This window comes from Platalea leucorodia (genome assembly GCF_965183815.1).
Source record: "Platalea leucorodia genome assembly, chromosome: Z".
In the NCBI taxonomy this organism is placed as follows: Eukaryota; Metazoa; Chordata; class Aves; order Pelecaniformes; family Threskiornithidae; genus Platalea; species Platalea leucorodia.
In genome coordinates, this window is record NC_138858.1 from 52459410 (window position 1) to 52481849 (window position 22440).

General features: G+C 37.2%; 1 protein-coding gene across 1 annotated transcript in view; it reads left to right on the forward strand.

Annotated features, from left to right (window-relative positions):
• The window catches only part of FBN2 (fibrillin 2), a gene marked incomplete at both ends in the record, with an annotated part of 178819 nt that overhangs the window by 139853 nt on the left and 16526 nt on the right, over positions 1-22440 (forward strand). The window contains 15 exons of the mRNA XM_082335529.1: positions 1245-1406; positions 2486-2554; positions 3178-3303; positions 4439-4564; positions 5126-5278; positions 10163-10231; positions 10768-10893; positions 11712-11837; positions 12161-12286; positions 13573-13689; positions 15812-15940; positions 16250-16369; positions 20266-20391; positions 20632-20784; positions 22248-22313. Coding sequence (XP_082191655.1) covers positions 1245-1406; positions 2486-2554; positions 3178-3303; positions 4439-4564; positions 5126-5278; positions 10163-10231; positions 10768-10893; positions 11712-11837; positions 12161-12286; positions 13573-13689; positions 15812-15940; positions 16250-16369; positions 20266-20391; positions 20632-20784; positions 22248-22313 — 1794 coding nt within the window. The remainder of the gene's footprint in view (positions 1-1244; positions 1407-2485; positions 2555-3177; positions 3304-4438; positions 4565-5125; positions 5279-10162; positions 10232-10767; positions 10894-11711; positions 11838-12160; positions 12287-13572; positions 13690-15811; positions 15941-16249; positions 16370-20265; positions 20392-20631; positions 20785-22247; positions 22314-22440) is intronic.

Consider the following 22440-nt stretch of genomic DNA (forward strand, 5'->3'; position numbering starts at 1 on the left):
TAAGGATCTTGAGAACAAGTTATTCCTAACAATTCAGAAAGTTGCCTTCAAGTTTGTTTCATAGATATGTCCCAAACCTCAGGATAATTTAAAAACCCGTGTCATATCAAGGCATTTGTTAAACTCTGGAAATTTTGAAAATATGAACTACCCACATTTATGATACTGTGTTCATTTTACTCCATGTAAATTGCTGAGGCTGTAGCATCTGGCATTTGCTGCAAGCAGTAAATTAAAAATGTGATATTTCTTGGTAAAATACACATTTGGGAAATAATTCAAAAATTCATTTATAAGTTTCTTAGCCATACCATTAACAGAAATAGTAAAAATGCAAAAAAATACTGCAGCCTTTATACAATGAATTTATCAAAAAATTTTTGAGTGGGTTTCTGTGCTTCTTCAGAGGCAACCTTTGACAGCAGATTAATTCATAGAATTGGTCTTTAGAATTATAACGCTGCTCTTGAGGAAATTAATATTCGTCTTATTTGGCTGTAGTAAGAAATATTATAATAATTGGCTATCCTCTCATTCCTTATATTTATGACTCACTGCTAATTACTTTCCATTTATAATGAACAAAGAGACAATATGTGCAGCAGTAAGAAAACTCATAGCTTTACTTCTCTTAGATTCCTTGCTCATTTTACTGATGCCAGCAGTTGTCTAAATCATTAAGTTACAGTTTGAGTGAACTAATAAACTAATATTCCTCAAACCTACTGCACATTTAGATTATTTGTTTTACTATTCATGATTTTTGGAGAATCTCTTTGCCAGTGGAAGAATTCTTGCAGTGACATAACTTTGTTCTCTGATTCCATAGAAAAATATGTAAATTCTTCTAATTCTACAAGAAATAGTCATAACCTAGTCACAATCAGAATATGAGAGAAGAAATACTAACAGCAAACTGCAGCAAGGTTTCTGGTATTTTCTGGAGTGAAAGACTGGGAATACTGTATGTGCTACATTAGAGTATGGTGTCACTTTGGAAGACATGCAAGCATTTTAAACTCATCTCTGGGTACTTAGGAAGCTGAAGCTACCCATTTTCCCTGCTGTCTCTCTCAACATCAGTAATTGTCAGTGCACATGAGTGTTTTGAGCTTGCCAATGACTTCAAAAGCACGATGTTATCTGAATTCTTGCTTCTAGGTATGAAATGTTAAAATGAATGCCTGCTGTTCCATTGTCCAGATCATTGTGTGCAGCTGTAATTGTATGTGCTTTATATGTAGATAACCGTGTTGGCAATTGCTACCTGAAGTATGGACCACGAGGGGATGGGAGCCTATCCTGCAACACTGAAATTGGGGTTGGAGTTAGTCGTTCCTCGTGCTGCTGCTCTCTGGGAAAGGCTTGGGGAAACCCCTGTGAGACGTGTCCCCCTGTAAACAGCAGTAAGAAAATGTTCTCTTTTTCTTCCCCAACACTCTTTAGTATAGAAGATGCTAACAAGGGATGGGAAGAGTTTTTGAAATTTTTTACTGTATTACTATACATTTATCATTTAAGAAACTGATGTTCTTCATGAGGCAGTGTTCTGGCACAGTTATAAAAGAAAATCTCCCTGCTACTGTCAGAGGGGTGATGCACAGGTGTAGACCTGAGTATCAGAAGACCTGACCTTTAGTCTTCTGTAACTGACTTGGTGCCTATTCTCACAGTAATAAATCAGTGGTAACTTTAGAAGGCATTTCCCACTGCACCAGGCCCATGTACTTTGGGTAGTTTTGGGCACTTTATTTTATTTTGCTTTTACTTTTCTCCCATTAAAAAAAATAATGTAGTTGCAGGTATGCTTAAGCATACGTGTCTTAAGAATGGAATGGATTGCATGCATCTGCTAGGAATTTTTTGCTCAGCAGCTCCATGTTGCTGGGAAGTAAAGAAGTTAATAATGCTTAGAACTGAAATCATGCCTTTAATTTGGAGAGCTGTAGTAGTTCTCAAAGGATAGTGTTGGTAACTGTTGGGTGACTATTTCTAAGTCACTCCTGAGTACTTTCAAAACTGTTACCCAATGATACTTATCAATTTTGTAGAGCTTTGAAGTTCTTTGAATGAATAATGCGACAGAAATGTCAAGCATGTTATTCTTAACAGTCTCATAATAGTATGAATTCCAATTTTAACACGTCTTTATCAATGGTATGCTAACATTTCATGTTAAAGAACTAGCTAAAACACAAAATATGTGCCTTTATAAAGGCACAGTAAGGGGAAAACAACATTGTCCCGGCCTTAAGACTATCTGAGGTTATGGTAATGTTTTAAGCAGAACTCTTAATCTTACCTTGATTTTCTACTAATCTAATGCACTTGCTTTATTTACTCTGAATAGGTCAAGAAGAGTAGAAAACCAATGAGTGTAGGGAAGAAGACTCATTAAAAACACAAATGAAATTTTATGTTTCTGTTGTTAGCATTTTATTATTCATATGACTGACATATTGTCTCTTGTTATACATTACTTTAGCGGAATATAATACTCTCTGTCCAGGGGGAGAAGGATTCAGACCAAATCCCATCACTATTATTTTAGAAGGTGAGTTTATCATAAATGCTGTGATGGCTGGTAATAAAAAAAAATGTCATCTTTGGAGAGATGTATACAGGAACTATATTTTGCAGAAATAATTACATTTAGCGCAAAGCAAAACCCTCTGCTAATACAAATTGGACAACAACATGATGAAAAGGGATACTGTAAAAGAATATTGAAGAAGTCCAACAATATTTCAGTAAGAAGATAAGCTGATGCATACCTTTTGTGTGTTCCTTACTTGAATTGGCCTTTGAAATCAGCCCCTGAAGGATAAGTCATTTATGAAAATTATAGCTTATCAGTGGAAGGTATAAGTTTCAGGAAATATTCATTGGACAAAGAAACTGGTTCCAATGAGTGTGCAGGAATGAGGGATTAGATGCCAAATTCCTGTAAACAATAATGGAAGTTGAACTCCATGGGCTCATCAAGCTGAAACGTGCTCCTGAAGAGCTATTTAAATGGAAGAGAATGAGCATCTCATCCATGCTTTCATGAAGAAATCTACGTGACAGTTAAAAGCTGGTAAAAAAAGTTGGTAAAATTTCAGGGGAGTACTTAAAGTCTCTTGTTTCTTTTCATTCTGGAATGAAAATATGGTGGATTTTTTTCTCTATTTTCAGACATTGATGAATGTCAGGAACTGCCAGGTCTCTGCCAAGGTGGAAACTGCATCAATACTTTTGGCAGCTTCCAGTGTGAATGTCCAAAAGGCTACTACCTCAGCGAAGAGACAAGAATCTGTGAAGGTTGAGTCCCTTGAAACCTCCCTCTCTATCACAGTGCAGTTATGAAAAACACTGTCATTTTTAGCCTTAAATCCATAAGTGGATATGGTACCCACAACCTCATCTAAAATCTTCTCTAAAAGCATTATCTTTGGCACCAGTGATATGATTAATATAAAACTTGAAATGCAACACTTGAATATACTAATGTTTATTTCTACATGATAGATCTCAGCTATATGTATTTAGTAAACTAAAAGATGGTGTTTATTCATGATTTCTGGCTTCTTACTGCAACACCTTGTATCTCCTGCTAGTTTCACTAGGCTCTCTGTATTTTAAGTGGGAAAAGGTGTCCTCTTCACAGTATTTCAGAGTAGCAGTTTAATTTACGCAACATGAAGTAAAGTTAGTATTGGCCTTCCTTTTGTGTTTGACGTTTGTCATAAGCGTTAGCACCAAAAATTGTAAATAGACCCAAAAATGTAAGGAATCTTCCATGGTTTCTCTTAGTTTGGAATGTTGTAAGTCAGCTTCCCCTTCTTCATTCACTTTGTGAGAAAAAAAATTGTCTCCTTTCAGAACAGAACCTGTGAATCCTGAGGCTTTGCTAAGCTCAGGTGAAGAAAACTGACCAAACTGGGTTTGAAATTAAAACTGCATGGGCAAAAAAGGCTTACACCCCAAATACCTTAAATAAGAAGACCCCAGGTTAGGGCAAGAAGACTATGCAATTATTCAGCTTGCCTATTTCTAAATAGAGTACTTAAAAGCTCATTTCTCAGTGGAGTAGTGAACACATTAACGGAAGTGAAAAGTGACAGTAACATTCCTGTGAGAAGAAGATGTGAATGTCTTTTGTGGAGTTGATGGGGCACAACGTGCTCCAGTCTCAGTGGTAAATTCAACAACTTTGAATTTATTTAGGGTGTTCTCTTGCACTTCACTAGCTGGACTTAATAGAGGTTAACAATATTACTTTTCAGCAGCTGTTACAATAACTACTTAACCCAAATCTGAGCTGTACTTTCCAAGCTAGCCTTTAAATGAAATGTTTTTGTTATCTTAGCACGGTTTATTATGGTCATATTTCTCAGAAACATTTGCTAGGACCTCTTTTCCCTTGTTAATTGTAGTGTTTTCACTTGGCCTCTAGATATTGACGAGTGTGTTGCACATCCTGGTGTCTGTGGTCCTGGCACCTGCTACAATACCTTGGGGAACTACACCTGCATTTGCCCACCTGAATATATGCAGGTGAACGGAGGACATAACTGCATGGGTATGCAAAATGTCATCTTTACTGGAACTGTCTGAATATCAGACTGTTCCGGGGCCAGACTCTCTGCTTAAAATTTCCTTTTAGCTGAGGCCAGTTATAAAGCCCTGTATTGCTTTTTCCTATCTTTAACTCCCAGACAGCTATGTCATGTAGCCAAGAAAGAGATCCTAATGACTGACGTGCAGCATTCAAGTGCTCTTATTCCTTATCAGAACTCAGAAATCTTTTTTTATTTTCATTAGTCATTTCCAAATGGTAGGGTTTACAATACAAATGGATCTGATGGGCATCTACAGTGTGTTTCTGATTTCTTGGGAATTTTCCTTTTTCCTCTTCTGTCTTCGAATGAAAACTGAAAATATGTCAAATTTCAGTTAAGTCTGAAACAAAGAATGTAGACTACTTCAGTCTGTATGTTATTTTTAAATGCATCCATGCATATGCTTGGGTTGCATTTGAAAGCCAGAGTTAATGAGCCACTGTCTAGGTTGGTAGGGGGGTTGATATTTACTTGAGTTAGTTTGTTGGTTGCTTCGTAAGTGATTCTTTTCTCACATCTAGACATGAGGAAAAGCTTTTGCTACAGAAGCTATAATGGAACCTCCTGTGAGAATGAACTGCCCTTCAATGTGACCAAAAGAATGTGTTGCTGCACATACAATGTTGGGAAAGCCTGGAACAAACCTTGTGAACCATGTCCAACTCCAGGAACAGGTAAAGCCTGCTATAATAATCTCATTTTGTTACTTTCCTTGCTCATCTGCTCCTTTGACCTATTAGCTAAAGTTAACATTTCAGCCCCAAAAAGCCTTTGCTGTACTCCCAAACCAGACTGACAATACCCTGCCATCCTGTCACTGGCTGGATTAAGTCTTAGTCTGCTAAACAAGAATAGGTATTTCTTCCGTATTTTTAAGTGGAAGAAGTATCACTCCATATTGAGTGGAAAGATACCACTTGAGTAGTTTGAAGACACCGATCATTCCCCCTGCATGAAAAAAAATCAGGAAGAACATGCATATTTTTCCCCTCAGCTGCCCCTGAAGACAAGGGCAAGGGAACAAACTACTGTCTGGTGTTGCTGAGATGAATAAAAAGGCCTGGACAGTGCAGATTGACCTTCTCATCAGCAGCAGGAGTATGTCAGTCCTGTAGCTAAAAGGATGTTTCTAAGACAGGTATCTGTGGGTAGATCTAGTTATTCAGACCTTTTTTTTGGTGATGGGGTTCTATAAAATCAGTATGCTGTGGTTGTTTTATTCTTTCTTTCTAACAAATACCAAGGCTTTCAGAAGTGTTGTATGGACATAGAATTACTTTTAGTTATTTGGATTTATGTCAAAAATCTGTGTTCATGTAAGACCTGTAAGACCCACCAGGGTGGCACAGTATGCATAAGCAAGTTTTCTGCATGCATGATTATAGAGCTCCCATCACTAAAGCTGTCACTGTGAGGTTTATGGAAAAGCAGTCATCAGGCAATAATACTGAGGCTGAAGACACTGATTGACAAGAGATACCTGCTGCCTGGTCTGTCTTCCAGGATAATTAATTTAGGATAGTATAATTTAGGTACTGCATAGTTGGGGATACATTTATCCTGGTAGTCCTAATCTGTCAGAAGATAAAGCTTGGGTTTCATTACTGAGCGTATTGCCTTCCTAGATTTTTCACTTGTGTTTCACATCTGAGCGTGATCCGCTTGGTTGCTTTTACCTTTTCTCTGTTGAACGTGATGAACTTGCAAAAGCTCAATAAGCAGCGCATTGTAAAGGGAAGTAAAAATTCCATTCTATAAAGGGAAGTGAAAATAATAAGGTACAGTTCTTTTTCAGTTAGTCTGGAACAAAACACCCATGAAAGCTCAAATCAGAAAAACTGTCGGTGGGAGAATCACCAACTTACTTGGAAACCTGACAGTAGCACCTGGCCTTCATTAGAAGATTCTTACGTTTGTAGAAAGGGCAAAGGTGCCTAGATAAAACTAAAAAACTGGGGTGCCTGTTTAATACAAAGACATTTTATTGTTTAGTTGACTTTGCCCCAAGTTTACTGCCACTAAGCCCATACCTCTGGTGCTGCATCATTTGTGATGTTAGTGTAAAGAATGTATTACTTTCATTCCAAGTGGTTTATCGTGGTAACATAAGGGAAACAGCAGATAATTTAGGAAAGACTTTCCCCCACAAGCAGTAAAGAGGAGGAAAATGGGACTGAAAAGAAAAAAACATCCTCTTCCTTTTCTTTCTTAAGCAGGAGGAGCGAGAAAGAAGGAATGTTCCTAGCAATTAGGAATGAGAGGTGGAAATAAGCTTGAGAGACGAAATACATGTTTGCTGTCACAGAGAGCTCATAAAATTCTTTCCCATAGTCATTTATCTCAGTGCCATAAAATTGTCATCATGATGACAACATGATGAGAAAAATACAGCAAAGTACTAGCAGGGATTCATGCAATTAATGTTCTTGGATGGAGGAAAGAATTCTCCTTTTAAATTGGTAAGACTAAAGTTCTCAAAAAATTCTCCAGCTTTTAAAGATTTGTTAAGACAACTCCACTTAGTCTGCAAGCAGTTACGGGGTTAAAATATTTCCTGAAATATTTCAATATTGCCTTGTTAGCTCTTCTAAATGCCTTTACTGTATTTGGAGACATGGTTGAAACTTTTTCATCATGAAAAGAGATTGCATGAGGGATCAAACGTAAATTCCAAGTGTAAATGGTTGAATAGCTGCACTTATGTGGTATAATCAGTTGTTCTGAAATCTGGGTGGGGGCTACACATCACAGACAGGGGTTATGATACACTGACCTTAACCAGTTTGCTAGACTGAGCCCAGTAGCTCATTAAGAGCATTATTCTGCTCTGATGAGAATTATATTGTTCCTTTAAATGAACTTCACATGCCAATGCATTTGCATTTTTTTTCCTTTGTGAACAGAGCTCTTTCTTCGTATTTATGCTTAACAGTCAATCTCTGTTTGATGACTTTAGGTAGTAAAGACTGTATTGCTTGGTTTTACACTTTATGCAGATCATAACCATTACCATACAGACTTTAATCAGAAATAATCATTCTTGTTTGTTTGTTTGTTTGTTTTTTCACACAAAGACGTGTAAAAAGCTGCTTTACTGCTAAGAGATAACCAAATATTTACAGAACTTTTTCATGATTTGATCATTTCAGGAGTGCTTGACCTCAGAAAGTTTTTTTCTGGTTATGTGATAGATCTTTTTGTCCTAAAAAATAATATAGTGATAAGTATATGGGGTTTTGAAATACTTTTTAAGTCGTTGATGCAAAGTCAAGCTTCAGAAAGTAAATCTCTGGTGTGTTTGTGTATGGATAATTTGGCACTGTGTATAAATGCATTATTATACAGTCCTTAATTATATGCTCTTTCTTTACACAGTACAAACTGAAAAAAATAGGGAAAAACTCTATTAAATGGAAAGCATGGAACATGTAGGTAGCATAACACAGAATAAAAGAAGGCCTGCAACCCTCAAAGCCTCCTCTTCATCCTCCCAGACCTGATGGGTTAGGCGTTATCACAGGAGTAGGTTATCGTTGCCCATAGAGACAGGGTAGTGAACACAAGGCCCTCTTTTTATCTAGCATGTGTGTTTCACAGGTTTATTGACAGTAGTAAATGGCATAAAGCTTGCAGAAAAGAACTGTTTTCTAACTCTCAAATCTTATACATGTTAATATAAAAGAGCAGAAAATTGCTGGATGGTAAAACACTGTGGCAGGGACCTCTATGGCCCAGTATCCTGTACTGCAAGTATAACCTTAGTAGGCATTAAGCAGTCATTAAACAATAGGACTGAAGAAAGAAGAAAATGCTGAAGTTCAGGTAACCTGGATCTTACTTGGCTTATACAGGAAGTAACAAATAATGTTTGAATGTGAGAAGAATATTTTGCCAACTCTCATTCTGAGCAATGATCAACTACATTTGCTGAAGTTGTAATAAATAAGAATGTTTGGTGTAAGGGAGACAATTATTCAAATTATAACCCCAGTGGTTAAACTTTACAAAATGATAAGCTACTGAAGAGGTACCATTAAAATGTAGACAATCGGGAAACTCAAACTACAGCCAGTAGAGAAATAAACTATCACTGCTCTAGATTAAAGATCATTACTCACAGGAAAACGGAAGGATCTCCTTTCTCTTTTTCTGGTGCTAGAAGAGATGCCTAATCATTTGTCTGTGTTTCAGGTTTAGAGGTGAGTTAAAGGTAGACTCCATATGCTTCCTCTTGTTGGATAGATAATAGGCTTCCTGTACGTCCTCAGCAGCATAACCAGTGGAGCAAGCACTCATGGAAGTCTTCGGATATTACACTTCCAGAACCCCTTTGAATTTTATGTCAATGGGACATTTTTGTAAATTTTATCCACGTTCTTTAGAAGGATATTTTACCTCGGCTTAATGCCCTGATTGTACAAGTATCTACTGCGTACTTTGGAATTTTTCCTTAACGATAGTTTAACTTTATATTGAAAGATACTTATTGTTTTTCTGGAGAATTTGAATGCTGATATGATCTAAAAAGATGCTGAATAGCAGCTGCATGGTTATTGTTTGCAAACACACACTTAAGGAGAACTGTTCATTCAAACTGGTTGTGTCTCCACATTGGAATTATTTTGCTCCCCTCAAACAAGTGAGCTTTCAGTACACAATTCTACTGGTAGTCAGCATTTTACAAATTCAACATAGTTATAGCTGTAGGCCTGCCATTTTTTCATACTTCTACCTAGATCAAAATTTATCAGTATGTACTGTAAATGTGTAATACATTTTTTTCTGGAAAGCACTGTTTTACCAGTAAAATCTCATGCCTGCGTAGATGCTTTATAAGAAATACTTTTTTAAAAGAAGTCATTATTTCTTACAACCTGCAATAATTAATAGATTCCATGCTAGAAATTTTTCTCGCTATGTTGCAAATCCACTCAACTTCATACACCTTGCCTGGAAAACCATGGGTTCATTGATTTTATACTTTATACTGTGCATTTCCCGTCATCAAGACGCTCTGGAAAAGAGGATATAAAATGAGCATACTAAAACAATGCTCTTTTTTGGAGCATTTTTTTTTTAAAGCAGAGTGTCCATTCTGCTCTACTATTTAGTGGAACTAAGCTGCAGTAACCTCTGCAGAAAAGAACAGAGATAGTATTGTCAAAGAAGGCTAGGTACTGGTAAGTTAGATCTATTTCTCCTATCTGAAACTGTTGCTGCAGATGCTCTCTACAGATGTCTAGAAAGCAGGAATAAACCTTAAAAGGCAAGTTAAGGAGTTCTATTTAAAAGAAAAACTGAAGCGCTGCTTCCTCAAACCAGACATTTACTCGTGTGAAAGTCTGCGAAGATTTGAGAAAAGAGAAATCTGAATTAATGTTTCAATTCACATTCATTTATTGGCAATCTGAATTTTCAATACAATTTGTACAGGAGGCAATGACTCTTCTGAATAGATTTGGCTTGTATCAGCTCTTGAAAAGCTGAAAAGACTACAAGTACTTCTTAGCAGATTTATAAATCTTGGCTAAAATGCATTGTTCTCTGTTTTGCTCTAGCTGAATTCAAGAATATATGCGGGAATATTCCTGGCTTCACTTTTGACATTCATACTGGAAAAGCTGTTGGTAAGTTTTACTAAACTTATTCTAATCAAAAATTGTTTTGCATAAGATTATTGCAGCTGCATAATGGTACCAAAGTGAGCATTTCATATAAAAAAATTCTAATTTCATTGTGGAGTTACAAAGGTCACATAAATTGTGAGACCAATTTTTGTGTAAAATATTTCCAGTTTATATTTTTTTATGTCTACATTTTGTTATGATCTTTCGCTCACCCTCTGTCCTAGTTCATGGTTTTGAGTTTTAATTGGTAAGATAAAAGGTTGTGGCTTCAAAAATGTTGTGGGACTTATCTACACAGTTATAACAGTTCTGCATCTTGTCTAATATTTAGTATTACGCTGTTTTGATCACTTCCTGAACTTCACATGATTTATTTTCTCTCATAATGGGTGTATGTTTAGATTTATACCCTGTATACTATTTCTGTAGATTAAAAGGAACTTCTCAACTCAGTTTTAAGCACAGTGAAATTGAGAATCCAAGCAGTACATAAAGCCATGAAGTACTGTACTTTGACTGGCTGATCTCACTTTCAGACATTGATGAATGTAAGGAAATCCCAGGAATCTGTGCAAATGGTGTTTGCATCAATCAGATTGGCAGCTTCCGCTGTGAATGCCCTACTGGATTCAGCTACAATGACCTGCTCTTGGTCTGTGAAGGTGATTTGAAATTATGTTATTTTCTATTTAGTTCCCATAAGCATGCTTATCTTAAAGGGAAGGGGAACATTTAATTCACATGTTTTTCAAAGTCTAAGAGGCAGACTGTGAGCTTTTTTGTACGGCTCAAGTCTATAAATCAATTTGTGACATATTTGTCTTTAATACATATGCACATGCACTTAATAAAATTTCTAGTAGTTTTGTGTCAAGCAATCCACTGACTCCTAAATAGGAAGTAAATTTAATGCTTTTATTTAATTTTATTTTATTTTAGGGAGGAAATCTAATTCTTGTTCCTAAAACTTCTCCAAGAAAAGTTTCCTTGATATTTTTCATCTTGTGTCTGTTCTTCTACAGTTTTATAGGTAGAGAGATTCATAGAAGCTAATAGTGAAATTTTGTGTCCTAAAGTCAATAGAAGTTTTGTCATTGGTATCCAAGGTGCTGACATGTGCACCTTAAAAAGCTAACAAACTGTGCCATGTACTATTTCAGTTCAAAGGCAAAGAGGAATATTTCTTAATACAAAAACTAATTTCTTTAGGCAGACTTTTAAAATTGCAAAGCCACTTCACTGTGTAGTAAGTTGGATTCACAGGATCCTCCTTCATCCAAAAAGGGTGTTATGGATGAAATTGTATTGATTTTACTTTTCATTTGCATTTATGGCACAGGAGGCTGACGGTCAGAATATTCATGCTGTGTTGAGGACAAAAGATTCATCTTGCACAGGATGGACAATACAGTCTAAATTTTAGGCAGAAGTAACTGTCTCATGGTTTCTGATGTCTGAAACATAACTCTTGGTATTTCAGATATTGATGAGTGCAGCAATGGAGAAAATCTCTGTCAGAGAAATGCAGATTGTATCAACAGCCCTGGTAGTTACCGCTGTGAATGTGCTGCTGGTTTTAAACTTTCACCCAATGGTGCCTGTGTTGGTAAGAAATCAGTTGACTTTTCTTGTCTGTTTGAATCCATTACTTTATAGCCCTGTTTCTCTGTAGAAGGGAAGAAAAGACAGAGTGAAATTTTTACAGAACATCCTTGATGTATTAACCAAATCCTAACAGTAGTTTTGACCTCGAGGTGTATAGGCAAGAAGTTCCTATAAAATGAAGTTTTGTTATGATTCAGGTTTAGTTATGGATAATTTTGAGTCTGGTTTTAATAATGATAACAGATTGTAAAAACCTGTTTGTGTAAAAGGAATGAATAATAAAAGTCAATAATGTGTACCATCTGTTTTATATTTTTGTTACAGATCGCAATGAATGTCTGGAAATTCCTAATGTTTGCAGTCATGGTTTATGTGTGGACATGCAAGGAAGTTACCAGTGCATATGCCACAATGGTTTTAAGGCATCTCAAGACCAGACTATGTGCATGGGTATGGAAACAAAATGGTTTTGTGTGTGGTTTGTTTGGTTTTTGTTTTTTTTTTTTAAAAGGAGGAGGAGATGAGTCTACATTTTTGAGGAGATTATAGTGACATTAAAAGACTCATTCATATGTTTTTGGATTTTTGTGAATAAAGTATGTGAAGTTCCTTGGAGACGTTTATAGGAGATATCACAGGGATAGAGTTTGGAGGTAACAAAGAGACAGATTTTTCAATTATTTAGAAATCTATTGAGTTCATGTTTCATTTAAGATACAGAATCTCACCTTGAATGTAACTTAAATCTATACTCATTTTGTATTAAAATGATGACAATAGAGATGATATAAGAAATTAGAAGATTGCAAAATAGGAGTATTTTTCTTGTTTTTTTAGTGTTTTGTAATCAGTTCTACAGGGTTTTAAAAAGAAAAGGTAATGCATATGTGAATTCAGTTCTCTGAGAAAAATAGAAAAAAAAATATTTTGATTTTTGAAATAATGATCAACGTGTCAGTTCTAAGCTATAGAGAAGTTCAGTGTCTTCTGTAACATAGGTGTGTTCGAGTTTCAACTTTAAACAGACATTTAAAACGTATTCACATTGTATTACATATTCATATATGCCTTGAGTCTTCTCATATTTGGACTAAATCAGAAAGTCCACAAGAACTAGGAGAAGAAGATCTAAATAACTTCCAGATGCCCATGAAATGCCAGAAATTACTGAAACACACAGCAGGAAACATTGAATTTTAGTGCCTTTTAAAAATTGATGTTTCCAAGAGTTTGTAAGCGGTCTTTGTATTTCCAGATGTAGTATTGACATAATATATTTACATATGTAAATTGACTTGTGAACAATGACACAAAACTCCTTTATAGAGCGTTTTCAACAGGTTTTCATGGGATTAAGCATAAAATACGTACAAAAAATTTGAGATAGTTCCAGTACTGTGACACTTAATCCTTTGTATTAAGTTCTGATCACTAGTGTGCATTAAGAAATGTCAGCATGGAAAATAAAAAGACAGAATGTTTTGAGATACTACACATGTACTTACTTTTATCTTTGCATGTAACAGTATCTTTTATTTTAAAATACATACAAAAAATGTCTCATGTAACATTTTCCTGTGTGTAGCCAGAAGCTGTAAAAATCAGTAGTATAAATAGAAAATGTGACAGATGAAAGGAGAGACTGAGGTTTAGAATATTGTGACTGTGCACAGATAACACATTAACACATACCTGGGAAAATCAGTTCCCACATAGAGTTTTGTTTCTCTTTGCAGATGTTGATGAATGTGAACACCATCCATGTGGAAATGGAACTTGTAAAAACACGGTTGGATCATATAACTGCCTGTGTTATCCAGGATTTGAATTAACTCATAATAATGATTGTATGGGTAGGTGATGTAATCCAAACTTTATTTTCACTGCTGCTGTCTTGGTATGCCAAGGAGGATGGTATATAGTTAAACAGAAGACAGGTCAGGGTGCTAAGAAAGTTAATTGAGTGCAGTAACTGATACTGTTACCAGCCCTAGAGGTTAATCATCACTATCATTTTTTAAACTAATTAAAAATACTTTTTACTGACCAGCTTGATATAATGTAAACCCTAAATCTCTGGGGCAACCTTACAGTTCACTGACATTTTAATGCAGCCCTCACCTCCATTAGATTCCCTGGGTAATTACAGCACCCGTCCTTGACTAGTGGCACAGTCCATAGGCACCACTCACAATAAGCATGTGTTATATCACACCACTAGTGTTGCCTCATGAATTTAAAATAATTTCTTTATTTCACCATATTACTTGACACTTGCACACAGTGTGAAAGAGGAAGCAGACCAGCACTAAGAAAGCCAGTACAACTAATCTACCATATCTGTTCTCCTAAGGTGAACTCTGCTTATACAAAGTTTATACAGGCATTGCTATTTCCTATTCCCTAAAGCACAGGACACCAGAATATCTGATGGGTTTGGACAATTCAAATTCCTGGATACTAAAGCAACTAAAATCTTCCTGGGCTGAAGAACAGGCTCGTAAATCTCTGGAGATCTTCTCCTTTGTGCAGAGCATAAGCCAAAAGCAATGAAGGCTTTACATTTCTTCCTGCTACAGAAGGAAGACAGAACGAAGTCTACTGGTTCCTTTCTGGTTCAGGAGAGAACTAAAACATCTTAAATAAGTATTTTAAATCCTCTCCTTGTCCAGGAAAGCAAAAATTAAAAACTTGTTCAAGTAAGAAGAGTCTGCTGCCAAAGAATGGCACTATTTGCCAAAGAGGTTCTTTTCCTTGGCAGTATAGCAATCAGTCTACTGCCAGGAGCATTCAGTGCCTCTGCTCCAGGCTGTGCTTTCAAGAAGGCTAAGGAGCCCAAGCTGACTCAGAGACTTGGCCTTTTGTTAGCACTCTTCTTGACAGCTTGGAGAGCCTCGGGGCTTTCTTCCAAACTATCCCAGTCATTCAAAGGCAATTTAGCCCATCCCAATATAATACTTTGGAGGTATTTCTGCTTGTAGGACTGTAACACAGAAGAAGTGCGCGATGGAATAAACTAGTAACACAGGCATGGCTGTACTGGCTGAAGCAGAAAGTATATCTTTTTCAGGAGCAGGTACTTAATGCTTCTGAAGAAGACTAAAACCTCTTTAGTAAAGCTGATGTTAGTCTTCATCATTCAAATTCAAGTATTGTAAAACAGTGAAGTGTAAGTTGTCCTTACACCATGATGCTTATCGAATCTCATTTTCATTTATTCTGGCACTTTCTCTTCTATATTTTTCCTTATGCAGTGCTCCTTTAAGTCTGCATTATTAAAGTAACTCTACAAACTAATAAGCATTTTCAAACTTCGTTTTCAGAACTGTTTTCTTCACTATGGAGGTAATGAGGCACTGGAACAGGTTGCCCAGAGAAGTTGTGGATGCCGCCTCCCTGGAAGTGTTCAACGCCAGGTTGGATGGGGCTTTGAGCAACCTGATCTAGTGAAAGGTGTCCCTGCCCATGGCAGGGGGCTTGGAACTAGGTGATCATTAAGGTCCCTTCCAACCCAAACCATTCTATGATTCTATGAAGGAGAAAATCATCCTATGCAAAACAAATGATGTATTCCAAAATTTGACAAGGCAGATTTTAGGAGGAAACTCAAGTGCATATAAATCCAGATAAAATCCAGAACATTCTATGTAACATTTTCTTTTCTGTGCCTGGAGTTAGTATTGTACAGTCACTTGGCAGTAATTGAATATCTCCAGATGCAATAGCTGAGGTAATGCTGCAAGTTTGAAAATTATAATACCCTATAAAAAAAGAGTGTTGTTTAAATAGAACATATACCTTAATGCACTTGAGTGAGAGTTACTTTCCAGTAACTGTCAGCTGTTCCCTTGCTGCAAGGTTTGCCTTTTCCACAGAAATATATATTGCAACTTGAGTGTGTTTATAACATACTGTATAAACTGTACTGGGACTCAGCTCTCACTTCTGGGGTTTTATTTTGGTTTTTTTTAACAGATATCGATGAGTGCAGTTCCTTCTTTGGTCAGGTGTGCAGAAATGGACGGTGTTTCAATGAAATTGGTTCCTTCAAATGTTTATGTAATGAAGGATATGAACTCACTCTAGATGGGAAGAATTGCATTGGTATGTATGATACCACATGGAGATGGTAAACTACTGATGAGCTGAAGTAATCAAACTATTAGCTTCTATCTAGAGGGAAGCACCACAGTCTGAGTATCTAAGTATAAAAAAAAAAAAGACAGTGACTTTAATGAAAGCACAGTAGAACTAACCGGGTTTTGGAATAGTTGTTGATCTTCAAGCAGTTAAATGCCTTAGGAAAAGAAAAATAGGAAAGAATCCTACAGTCTTTTTCATGAATAAGCCTGTTTTGTTACCATACAAATTACATGATGCTAAATCTTTCTTGATTCCATCTACTCTCCAAAGATACTAATGAGTGTGTGGCACTACCTGGTTCATGCTCTCCTGGTACCTGTCAAAATTTGGAAGGATCATTCAGATGCATCTGTCCACCGGGATATGAAGTAAAAAGTGAAAGTTGTATTGGTAAGGCAAGTTGTAATTGTTGCTTCTGAACAATTTAAAAATTAGAAAAAGTGTCTGGTTCTAACTTGGTGGAAAGTAGTTGTACACCCTAATGTTTGTGAATGTTGCCTGATTTAAAATCATAGTGATAGGGAATAAGTAAGTAGGAAGAGTCTTCAGGAAGAGGTTTTAAAAAATGGAAGGCAAGATATTTTGTACTGTATTGTACTATATTTTGTACATTAACTTCTTCATTAATGCAAACAAAAATATTTACTTTTCCAAAAAATGGTATTTTATCTTTGTTGTGGTTTAACCCCAGTCAGCAACTAAGTACTACACAGCTGCTCGCTCATCCTCCCTGCCCCACAGTGGGATGGGTGAGAGAATAGGGAAAATAAAAAGTAAAACCTGCACATTGAGATAAAGACAGTTTCATAGGACAGCAGAGGAAGGGAAAATAATAATAATATTAATAATGACAAAAGAGTATACAAGACAAGTGATGCACAATGTAGTTGCCCACCACCCACCAACCAAAGCCCAGCCCATCCCTGAGCAGCAATCACTGCCCCCCGGCCAGCTCCCCCAGTTTCTATACTGAGCATGACGTCATACAGTATGGAATGGCCCTCTGGCCAGTCCGGGTCAGCTGTCCTCGCTGTGCCCCCTCCCAGCTTCTTGTGCACCGGGCAGAGCATGGGAAGGTGGAAAGTCCTTGACCAGTGTAAGCACTGCTCAGCAACAACTAAAACATCAGTGTGTTATCAACATTATTCTCATACTACATCCAAAACACAGCACTATACCAGCTACTAAGAAGAAAATTAACTCTGTCCCAGCTGGAACTAGGACAATCTTTCTTTCAGTTTGTTTTTTTTTTTTTTTTGTAAATATCATTCATAAAACAAACCAAGCTGTGTACTGGATTTATATAATGTTTACAGAAAGGTAATTATTGGCAATCAATGAATGAACTACGCTTCTGGTTTCCAAGGGCTATGAAGTTTAAAAATCTTGATAAAATTGTGGAGCTTATGGGAACAATTGTTTAAATTGGTTTCTTCTAACAACTATTTTCTGATTTCATGTTTTGTATAATGTCTCTCTGCCGAGATTCACAGGAGGAGGAAGAGGGTACAGCAAACCTTTCATCAGTTTGCATGTTCTTGTTTGTTCATAATAGTCTTATTTAAAGCCTTGAATTTCATTCAGGAGCTGAATGTCACACAATGAATTAAGATTTGGTGTGGCAGAGAATGAGAAATAAATCCAAGTTGCAACTCCCTTTTCCAGCAGAGCAAAGTACAGGACTACTGTGAATTTATTGTGCATTTAAATTAACTATGTGGGGCACCTGGCAAGGAAGGTGCACACAGCTAGTTTTAGGTAGCTAACCCAGAAGCCATAAGTTTCTGCATGGTCAGGGGACAAAATAAGCACCTGTCTTTCCACTGTGACTATATTAAGTAACTTGGTTTTCAGCTTAAATGACTGAAGTTAGCTGGTGTGACACCCTGGACATTCATTCATCCAAATAACTTCCAGTAATAAATGAGCAGCTTGTCCTTTTATGGACTGAGGGAAACACTGGTGAGGACATAAAGATTAGGCCTATAGACACCTAATCCGTATGGGTGCAGGAACTGGATCACAGGAACCTTCTTGAATTTTTTTCTTGAATAATATGTTGTATTTTCTAAGCCCCGGAGTTCTCTCATCTTTTTGTATCATGCCACCACATTCAGTTTGCCTGCCAACTTCATGGTTCTTTTGGCAGCTGCTCTTTCCATATTAGCAATTATGTTTGAGATTAATTCAAATCACCTACAGTTGTAAAATCATGAATCTAAAATGAAAGCTTTTGGTTTTCCAGGAATGTCACTATTTATGGCCACTTTAATATCCTGACTGAATCTCTTGATGTTTTTGACAGCATCAGTGACTGCCAAACAGATTTTTTCCTGAAATGAGTAAAAGGGACTTAATTGCATTGCTTTTCTTCGTTCTGCCATGTGTCCAGAAAATTTGCAGCTAAAGTTCCTAGAAAATGCCTAGATAATGACATGTGATCGTACTAATACTTTGATTGATATTATGACAGCTCTTGCAACATACGTTCCCCATTACTTTCTGTTGATCTTATATGTAAACAGCTTTATAAGAATTCATTACTTCTGTCTGTAATGTGAAGGCTGGCAACAGCTAGATTACTCTTTGAGCTCAGGGTGATTATATGCAGGAGAAACCGAACCAGATGGGAGCCACAGAAAAATTCTTAGTTTTCACCTACCCATTTAATATATTTCCTTTCATTTTATGGGAATAAAGGGGAGAGGACTCGTTTACTTCCACTGTCTGGCTAGTCATCATGGCCACAAGAAGAGTTTCTTCCACTAGTCCCAATCCATTCATTACAGTAATAATCAGTACTTCGAAAGAGCAGATTTTCCGTCCCATTAATGCAGCTGAATTGCTGAGCTTTGTGTATTAGCAACTGCTACACTAACTGGGAAATTAAGTACCTTTTTTTCACTGAAATAAGCTAACTTAAAATGCTTCACACAGTAAGAGCCTGTCCATGGGAAGCTACTGGTCATATGCCAGATTATGCTACAGTGGTTTGTTCATGTGCTATACCTAATAGTAACTTCTGAAAATGGGACTCGAGGTAACATTTTTCAGAAGTAAACTCACAGAATCTATTCCTACCCGACTTCTTCCATCACTCCACTTGTATTTTCCTAGTGATAAAGACTATTTCCATTGTTTCCTTACCTGCTAAATACAGGTCAGTTTTCTAAGATTCAGTATAGTAGAGAGTCTAACAAATATCAGCACTACAAATTTGTGGCTCAGCATCCATGAAGCTCACTTTCATGGAGAATACCTATTCCTGCCTACACTTTGATTAAGATCAATATGGATATTACTGTAGCACGCTTATACAGCCATAGGTCTCTGTGACGGTTCTTTTAATATCCCTTACTGAAAGACTCAGGAGGGGTTGTACTGCAGGTATAGCTTTGAAGATTATTAAAATACACTTCAGAATTTATTAAATTATAATTACCTTTAGCAAGGAGTCTTATATCTTCTGTCAGTATTCGCAGAATAGAATAAATTAAAATATAGTTTAAAATAATACATATGAAAAATCAAAGGTGTATTAATGTATTAGTTTTCTTACTCTGTCTGTTGTCTATATAGATGCAGGATATGCAGCCTGATACTCTTTGAGCTGCACAATTTTACAGGCAGTTGGTGTTTATACTAAGTACTCTTGTTTTGGTTTAAGCTTTTAATAATTATAAAAAGATCTCTATTTAAAAAAAATAAATCTCAATTGTAAATAGTCATAGCAATATACTCTAAATTATGCAATTGAACAGGAAAAAATTTTACATAGCATATCAAGAGTGGCTGTGGAAGACTGGTAAATATAAATCTGAGTATATAAATATAATCATAGGCCTCCCTCTACTAATAACTGGCTATAGTTTCAGTTCAAGAATCAGCCAATCAATCAGCATGAAAAAAGCCCACCTTTAATTACAAAGAACCCCCAACATACAGATTTTTAAAAATTAATCTTTGAATGTTTTATGTTTACAGAAAAACATTTTTCTTGTCAGAAATATATCTTCTCCTCTATTTCAGCCTGAAAGCATTTATTAAATGTTTGTATTATAAATATGACAAAGAACAGAGAATGGTATTTGGAGAGGAAAGTGCATGCCAGTGAAACGCTGTGATTTGAAAGAGTTAGTGGAACCTTTCAGGCTGCTTTATGTATTGGGTGCTTTATTGGAGTAGCACCTCCTGCTGAAGTTAAATAAATAAATAAACGATCTTTCTCAGCCAAGGAATTCACAGCCAATGGGGTTACAGTGAACATTTTCTCCTTTAATTTACAGATATTAATGAGTGTAACGAGGATCCCAACATCTGTCTCTTTGGCTCTTGTACAAACACTCCAGGAGGTTTCCAGTGCATCTGTCCTACAGGTTTTGTGCTGTCTGATAATGGACGGAGATGTTTTGGTAAGTTCATGATTAAGGACTGTAATGACTTATTCTAACAGTAAGAGATGATACTCTGTAGAATGAGTAGAAAGGTACCTCTGCAGGTCTCTTCCAAACTATGCCCTTATGAGCATTGGAAAGTGCTTTCAAAATAATATGAAAAATACAAGGCTAACATTATTCCTTTCAGGGCTAGACAGTCATCATCTAACCAGGTAGGAAGTGTTGGCTCCATGTAACTGTATTTTCTTTTTTTAGATACTCGCCAGAGCTTCTGTTTCACTAACTTTGAGAATGGGAAATGCTCAGTGCCAAAGGCTTTCAACACCACAAAGGCGAAGTGTTGCTGCAGTAAAATGCCAGGAGAAGGATGGGGTGATCCTTGTGAGCTCTGTCCAAAGGAAGAAGAAGGTACACATCAAGATTTAAAATAAAGCCTTTTAGGGGGGAGAAAAGGAAGAGCACATTTGTGTTGTACCTTTTTGATCATTAGAAGGAGAGATCTTTTTGGCATTCTCTCTCAACGGCCTTTTCTAGAACCATTTTCAGGTCAACAAAAGGAACAATATTAAATAGAAGAAACCACAGAAAAAGAGAAATACTGAGTTGTTGGTTTTGCTCTGTAGAGAAATGAACTAGTAGCCTCCATCTGTAGATCTAGCCTTCTTTACGCACAAAAGAAGAGCAAAATGGGACAGTCCCAAGAATCCCTGAAGTAATCAACAGTTTTCAGTTCTTGGTTTTCTCCAAGTACAGGAAGGGGAAGGCACCAAGCATGCGCACACAGAAGCTCAACGAGTTCTATTGATACTTCCCTCAGTAAGTTTGCAGATGACACCAAGTTGGGTGGCAGTGTCGATCTGCTGGAGGGTAGGAAGGCCCTGCAGAGGGACCTGGACAGGCTGGATTGATGTGCCGAGGCCAACTGTATGAGATTCAACAAGGCTAAGTGCCAGGTCCTGCACTTGGGTCACAACAACAGCATGCAACACTACAGGCTGGGGGAGGAGTGGCTGGAGAGCTGCCTGGCGGAAAAGGACCTGGGGGTGTTGGTTCACAGCTGCCTGAACATGAGCCAGCAGTGTGCTCAGGTGGCCAAGAAGGCCAATGGCATCCTGTATCAAGGATAGTGTGGCCAGCAGGACCAGGGAGGTGATAGTGCCCCTGTACTCGGCACTGGTGAGGCCGCACCTTGAGTACTGTGTTCAGTTTTGGGCCCCTCACTACAAGAAGGACATCGAGGTGCTGGAGCGTGTCCAGAGGAGGGCAACGAAGTTGGTGAAGGGTCTAGAGAACACGTCTTACGAGGAGTGGCTGAGGGAGCTGGGGTTGTTTAGTCTGGGGAAGAGGAGGCTGAGGGGTGACCTTATTGCTCTCTACAACTACCTGAAAGGAGGTTGTAGCGAGGTGGGGTTCGGTCTCTTCTCCCAAGTAACAAGCAATAGGATGAGACGAAACGGCCTCAAGCTGCGCCAGGGGAGGTTTAGGTTGGATATAAGGAAAAAATTCTTCCTCGAAAGGGTAGTCGGGCACTGGAACAGGCTGCCCAGGGAAGTGGTTGAGTCTCCATCCCTGGAGGTATTTAAAAGACGGGTAGATGTGGTGCTTGAGGACATGGTTTAGTGGTGGACTTGGCACTGTTAGGTTAACGGTTGGACTGGATGATCTTAAGTGTCTTTTCCAACCTTAACGATTCTATGATTCCCCAACCTAGAGACAGTGTTACTTTTGCATCTGGCAAGACAGCAGTAATGACTATGATTTAAACAGTTGACAGTTTTGAAAAATGTGATATAGAAGATTTTTGGATGGCTTTAACCATCTGTCATGGTTCTCTCTCTCACTCTTTTTTTTTAAAAAACATACCTCTGCAGTTGCTTTTCAAGACCTGTGTCCATATGGTCATGGAACTATTCCTGGAATTGATGATACACGTGAAGGTAGCTTTTCTTTTTACTGATAATTTAAAAAAAATATTTATACTTAAAACTAGACTTGGATATTATAGTATGTCATGGCTTACTTCCCACAGCCCCACATGACAAGAGGCTGACCTTTAATAAACAT